This window comes from Colius striatus, chromosome 2 (assembly GCF_028858725.1).
Source record: "Colius striatus isolate bColStr4 chromosome 2, bColStr4.1.hap1, whole genome shotgun sequence".
Classification (NCBI taxonomy): Eukaryota; Metazoa; Chordata; class Aves; order Coliiformes; family Coliidae; genus Colius; species Colius striatus.
This window is the reverse complement of record NC_084760.1, coordinates 12684152-12691247: the sequence shown is the minus strand read 5'-3', so window position 1 is coordinate 12691247 and position 7096 is coordinate 12684152. Positions and strand designations below refer to the sequence as shown.

The window sequence follows — 7096 nt, the reverse complement described above, 5'->3', positions numbered from 1 at the left end:
TGAAAATGCCACTGTTAGTGCCAGCAGGACAAGGGAGCTGCTGGCACAGCGGCAGGAGGCCAGGGACAGTGAGGAGCAGTGCCTGAGCTGCTGTTAGGCACTGAGACCGCCTGCTCCCTGGGGTGACGGTGGCCTCTGCCACCATGGCAGCCTCTGTGACCATGGCAGCCTCTGTCACCATGGCCATCTCTGCAACCACAGCAGCTTCTGCCACCATGGCAGCCACTGCAACCACAGCAGTCTCTGCAACCACAGCAGTCTCTGCAACCATGGCAGCCACTGTCACCACGGCAGCCTCTGCCACCATGGCAGCCACTGTGACCATGGCAGCCTCTGCCATCATGGCAACCTCTGTGACCATGGCAGCTTCTGCATTCAGAGCAGCCTCTGCCACCATGGCAGCCACTGCAACCACAGCAGTCTCTGCAACCACAGCAGCCTCTGCAACCATGGCAGCCACTGTCACCACAGCAGCCTCTGTGACCATGGCAGATTCTGCAACCACGGCAGCCTCTGTGACCATGGCAGCCACTGTCACCACAGCAGCCTCTGCAATCATGGCAGCCACTGCAACCACAGCAGCCTCTGCCACCATGGCAGCCACTGTCACCACAGCAGCCTCTGCAATCATGGCAGCCACTGTCACCACAGCAGCCTCTGCAATCATGGCAGCCACTGCAACCACAGCAGCCTCTGCCACCATGGCAGCCACTGTCACCACAGCAGCCTCTGCAATCATGGCAGCCACTGCAACCATAGCAGCCTCTGCCACCATGGCAGCCACTGCAACCACAGCAGCCTCTGCCATCATGGCAACCTCTGTGACCATGGCAGCTTCTGCAACCACAGCAGCCTCTGTGACCATGGCAGCCACCGTCACCACAGCAGCCTCTGCCACCATGGCAGCCACTGCAACCACAGCAGCCTCTGCAACCATGGCAGCTTCTGCAACCACAGCAGCCTCTGCCACCATGGCAGCCACTGCAACCACAGCAGCCTCTGCAACCATGGCAGCTTCTGCAACCACAGCAGCCTCTGCCACCATGGCAGCCACTGCCACTACGGTAGCCTCTGTGACCATGGCAGCCTGTGCCACCACATCAGCCGCTGCTGCCGCAGCAGCCCATGGCCCCCCTTGCTCTGAATGGGCTGCTGCAAATAAAGTTCAAGGTAATTTTATGGATCAGGGTCATATTACTTTTCAACCACTCATGTATATAAAAAGCAGATAAAGCATGTATATAAAACCCAGATTTCTGCTGTGTGGCAGAAGTCCTCCCCCTTGCACAGCTCCTGCTGCACTGCTTCCTGCACAGGGAACTTCTGACTCCATGGCTACTGTGACTGCAGGTGAGAAATCTGGGAAATGTCAGCGTGAGGCACACCGTGCCAACAGCATCCTGTACCAGATCCCTAACAAAGAGCATGCAAGTGAGGCTAAGTGGCACCAGCAGTACCACAGTCTACACTGCTCTGTGGGAAGAAAGGGCTGCTGTTGTACGGACAGGAGAAGAGCTGTCCTGACAAAGCCAGAAGCCACGTGCAGAAGAGCTGCTGAAGTGTTCTTGAAGATTTTAACTTGTGTTAGAAACATTCCCTCTTTTTATCACGAGCCTTGGGAGGATCAGCTTCTCCTCATACAGAAGAACTGGACTCCTCTTTTTAACCCGGGCATGGCACAAGAAGGGGTGGATTTTGACTTGAAAGAGATTTCAGCCCCTGGTTTATTGAGAAAAAGTCCTCCTCAGTCAGTCTTTGACAGCTAACAATGAACTGGGCAGCTCATCACTGGGCGCATCTTTAGCAGAGGTTCAGAAGATGAAGAATTTATTGTGGAAATTCTGGGACCTTGACATGAGTGCAAAAGATTCTGCCTACCTTAAACGGATTAAATTCCTCCTGGAAATTGCACGAATGATTATGTGCCTAGAAGGACATTTAGCATCTTCATTTGCTTATAGAGAAATGTTTAGTGTTACTCTCTTCTATGAATATAGCTAAATGCTCCTTCTATGTGTGCCGTAGGCCACCTACTGTAAGCCAAAACAGCTTCTATTAGGTAAATTATAAATGGTAAGCAATTAACCATCCCACTTCAAACTGACTTACAGTTTAGCTTCAGTTCTGTGAGGATTTCAGGCAGCCACCAGCAGTGACAATGCTGGATCATGAAGAAACTCCTGTGATCTCCCATCCTGAATGTTTCATTTCTGTTAGGATCACAAAAAATGGCTGAGGCAAAGGTGAAGGACTGTAGTACTGCAGAGGAGAGATGGTAAATGCATATGTGATGTATGAGAAGCATTTCAACAAAGACTTCCTATGTACCAAAAGCACTGTCATCTGACTTTCACGGATGAGGTAAAACGAGAATGTGTTGAGGTTGCATAGCTTTTATTTATTTATTTATTTATCCTTTAGTCTGGACACGTTCCTATGTGACCCGATCTAGGTTGACCTGCTTCTGCAGGGGGGGTTGGACTAGATGATCTCTAAAGGTCCCTTCCAACCCCTACCATTGTATGATTCTATGATCTCTACATTCAAAGTCCAAGGCAGCAGTCACAGAGCAAGCTCAGACCAGCGATTGCATCCTCTCACTGCTGGTGCCAGCTGCAGGCTTTTTAGGAAGGAAGGTTGCCTAGGACAGCACCATGGAGTACGTGAGTCATTAAAAGCTGAGCTCTGAGTCCACTAAAGTAAATGGAAAGACTTACAGACTCCAGACTGCTCTGGCTCAGATCCCCAACTCCTTCCACTGCAACCGCTGCTGTTGGCTGCACTGTCAGCAGTGGGCTCTAATTGGGAGTGCACCAAAAGGATACTTGAATGCTTCAGTTATTCCGTGATATTTCTTGTGGTGAATGGTTTATAGGCTGCTCAAAGGCTGTAGTGACTTTGTATTTGTTTCCAACAGGATTCAGATTCTGATGCTTGAGATGTAATGTCATCCAGATGTTTGGTACAGTCTCGTGTGTCTCTGCTGCAGCATCAGACACGTGGGGTTCATTTCAGTGCAAGTGATTTTCTCAGTTTTTCACAAGATCAGGCTGAAAGAAAACACCAGGATGATGATAAGAGGAGAAATCTCTCATCTGCAGCAGTTTACACAGTTTAAGTAGCAGATATTTTTAATGATACCTGTGGACAAAATGAGATTTTCACTTAAGGAGAAAGCAGTAGAAGTGTTATTTCCTGGGTTCATGACTGCTGCATCTCCAGAGTGCTACACAAGTGACTCAGCAGCCTTTGGTGCTGTCTGCAGACATTGTCCAGAGTTTCAGGGAGACTCCCTAGTTTTAAATTGGGATGACCCTAATCTCTGGAGGTGCCTTTCTCCACAGGCAGCAGAAGGCAGCTGGGAAGACTTCAGTTAAGCCTAGATTGACTCCAGGTGAAACAAAGAGTCACAGCCTAACTCTGGGCTGAAACAGGTACGCAGGGCTTATACACAACCCAAACACAGGTACTCAGGGCTTATACACAGCCTCTCTCTGTTTTGCTGCAGACAAATCTATACAGATGTTGTTTCACAATTACTATTTTTTAATAATTTTTCCACCAAACTCAGAAAATGTTTTCTACACACACACACACATACAGGACATTTTTTTGTCTGCCCTCTTAGTTTTGGCTTGGTGCTTGGCCAAATGTTAACAATTTGCAGGCCTCAGTTCTGTGAGGATTTCAGGTAGCCACCAGCAGTGACAATACTGGATCATGGAGAAACTCCTTTGGTCTCCCACCCTGAATGTTTTATTCCTGTTAGGATCACAAAAAATGTCTGAGGCAAAGGTGAAGGACCAGGCACAGAGCAGTCCGGAGCTGGGTTATGAGTTGGAGTTAACCAGGGTACCTAGAAATGAATCTGTAGCAGCACAGCTCGGGGAAGAAGCGTGGCAATCAATCATGGCAGAGCTTTGCTTGTGCCCTAAGTGACCTCCTGGGGCACAGAGATTGTGCTTACTGTCAATGAAAGGCTGAGGGACCTCGGGCTCTTCAGCTTGTAGAAGAGGAGACGGAGGGGTAATCTCATTACTGTTTAAAAACACATAAAGGGTGGGTGTCAGGAGGATGGAGCCAGGCTCTTCTCAGTGATGGCCAATGATAGGACAAGGGGCACTGGGGATAAGCTGGAGCATAAGAGGTTCAAAAGAAATACAAGGAAGAATTCCTTCCCTGTGAGGGTGAGGGAGCACTGGTTCAGGCTGCCCAGATGGGTTGTGGAGTCTCCTTCTCTGGGGACATTCCAAACCCACCTGGACAAGTTCCTGTGTGACCTACTCTAGGTGCTCCTGCTCTGGCAGGGGGGTTAGACTGGATGATCTTTTGAGGTCCCGTCAACCCTTAAGATTCTGTGATTCTGTAAGATAGGCTGGTAGGCAGTGTGGTCATCCCATTGAAGCACAATCTGTACAGCACATCTGTGCAGGAGGCTCTGGTTGGGTACTGCCTAACTATATCTGGGTCAGTAAGCACCCACCAAGGAGACAGCCTGCACCCAGCCCCTCAGGGGAAACAGGCAGCCCTGTCTCTACTGAATCCAGGCTCTCCAGAACACCTTGCCATCCCTGCTGTGGGTTGGGGGGCTTTGGCTAGGTGGCTTTGGAGAGGTCAAAGTGTGTGTGTGTGAAGTGCAAGGCCTTCTCTAGGGCCCAGGCAGTAAGGCAAAAGAAGGAGAAGGTAGGACTGTCCCACCACACATGAACAGCACAGAGTGAGGTGAATCTGCTCTTGACACTTGTCTGAAAAGCAATGGTAACTACACAATGCAGAGATGGGAACTGTGAGAAACAGTGCTGTTATTATGTCAGTGTCATGTACACATACAGGTATGGAGTATGTGTAAGTACAGAACTCCATCAAGGCTGTGACAGGACTTCTATTAAAAAAGATGCTCTTAAGAGGTTTACAGTTCAGATGGAAACATATGTTTGAATATTATTACAACAGATCTCAGAACAAGAAGTTTCTCATTATTTGTAAATTAAAACCTGTGCTTGATGGCATATGAAAGACAACCAATTGGGGAAATTAAGCAAATTTGAAGGGACATAAGCAACTGCAGTTTCATCCTGAATACACAAAATCCTGTCAACTTCCTCTCCACAAAACACTTGGAAACATCCTCAGAGCTTGCAGCTGGTGATAATCCTGGTGAAGATGACTTTTCCAAGCCATCATTTTTGGCTAGCCTGGTTGCAGGCTTTGCTGAGGCTTCTTGTTTTCTGGCAGTGATGTCTAGGGAAAAGAGAACTGAAAACTGACAAAGGACAGCCAGCCGCAGCCTGAAAATACCCCAACCAGTTTGGTTTTGCCCTAGAACAGGGCACTAGGCAAGAAGGCAGAACCTTCCACACTGAAATGAATGAGGTAAGCTATTCAGATCCCATCCCAGAGAGTTATGGAGTCAGTCACTGTAAAAGTTTCTGAACAGGCCTGAAGTGTGTGCTGAGTGATGGGTTAAAATAAGACATGGAAGGCAGGAGGGGCAGAAGTCAAAACTCAGGGACTCATGCTACCCTGTCCAGCTACAGCAATTCTAGGAAAGAAAAGATGGTGTTATCCTCAGGCAGTGAGGACAGGAGGCAACAGGTTGCTGAGAGCTAATTGACAAGGCAATTCCATCAATGGCAAAGGATAAACAGAGTGAACAGCCACAAAGACCCTCGGTGAGCCAGCAGGTTTGAAGTCAGGTGCTATGGGAGGTCTGTGATTCAGGCTCAAGACCATGATCTATTGGGAAAAGAGCTCTCCCTCTTCAGAAATGGCTGAGGAGAGGGAGTACAAAACCAGCACATGCAATTATCTATCCTACTTCTGTGGGTCACGATACATCCCACAGTGAACCTTTATGCTCTTTTTAGACTCTAAATGAAGATATTTAGATAGTATGATGAGCCATATTGCCCCAACTTAGTCTAGCAAGCAGAGGAAACAATAGGAGGGAAGACAAGGCTGGGTAGACTGGAAACCTGTATCTTCAGACTTGCCAACCTGCTCACTGCTCGAAACCACTGCTTCCACCTTCCTGATGTTACTTACCTATTTTAAATTAGAGATGGAATGTTCCCACCTTCTCAGTCTATTGTCTCATTTCCTGGGTAGACAACACCATAAAGCTTCTTCTCCATCTGTACTGAGTCAGTTCCCTCCTGCTACCATTTCAGAGCTGGATTTAATGTAGTGGGCTAGATTCCAGTGTGTTTACAATGCTTCTCAATGTTCCTTCCAATTACTGAACCACACATATCTTCTTTCTTCAAAACGTGTGTCCAGAAAAGCTTTTATTGTTTTCTAGAGAAAGCAGAACTATGAGCATTCTATGATTCTATGAAAGCCAGACACCCATCATTATGAAGGACACAAAATGAAAGTGTTTATTCAAGATTTGTTATTTTACTTTTTGTTTTGACAGGATGCCATAACTTAAAATGTCTCCCTTATGTACAAACACTGCAGCAGGAAGCTCAGCGAGCCTTGATGGAGTTTATCTCAATGACATTCCACAGAAACCTAAGCAGGTTTGCCTGGAGTCTTCAGCTATTTGACTCCTTTCAATACACCTTTGCAGATGCTATTGAAGAGCTCTTTTTCAGGCCTGTCCTAGGAGAGGCCACCTTAAATGTATTACTTCTAGAAACCCTATATATCAAGCTGGAATGGCTTTGAAACCTGGCAACATCTATGTTCTCAAATACCTATTTCTGAAGAGATGAGAGGATTTGATGATTTAAACACGTTTCAAAAAAGAATCCCTGATGCATCTTTGTAAGCCACATTTTTTTTTTGTATGATGAAGTAATTTTGTAACATTTTAGAATTAAAAGCAAAGAAATCTAAGCATTTCATGATTCTGTGTGCTTTCAAAAACCTTTAGTCTGAGATATTCAGAGGCTGTCTAGGAGCACCACCATACTTTTCAGTTGTGTTAGGTTCAACTATATTATTTTGAGTGAGCATTTCAATAACTGTTTAAAACTATACTACATGCTTTTGGCTTCCCAGAAGTTTTTGCTTTCAGGAAAAAGAAGAGTCATAAATTTTACTCAGTTCATCACAGACTGAAGATGAACAGATATCTAAAAGGCTCATT

General features: G+C 46.7%; 1 protein-coding gene across 1 annotated transcript; it reads left to right on the top strand.

Moving 5' to 3' along the window:
- The first annotated feature begins 1331 nt into the window (after window positions 1–1331).
- LOC104563801 (nuclear receptor subfamily 0 group B member 2-like) lies at window positions 1332–6672 on the top strand. The gene is given in 3 exon segments (XM_061989827.1): window positions 1332–1733; window positions 1735–1891; window positions 6401–6672. Coding segments are annotated over 3 exon segments (831 nt in total).
- Window positions 6673–7096: the final 424 nt, after the last annotated feature.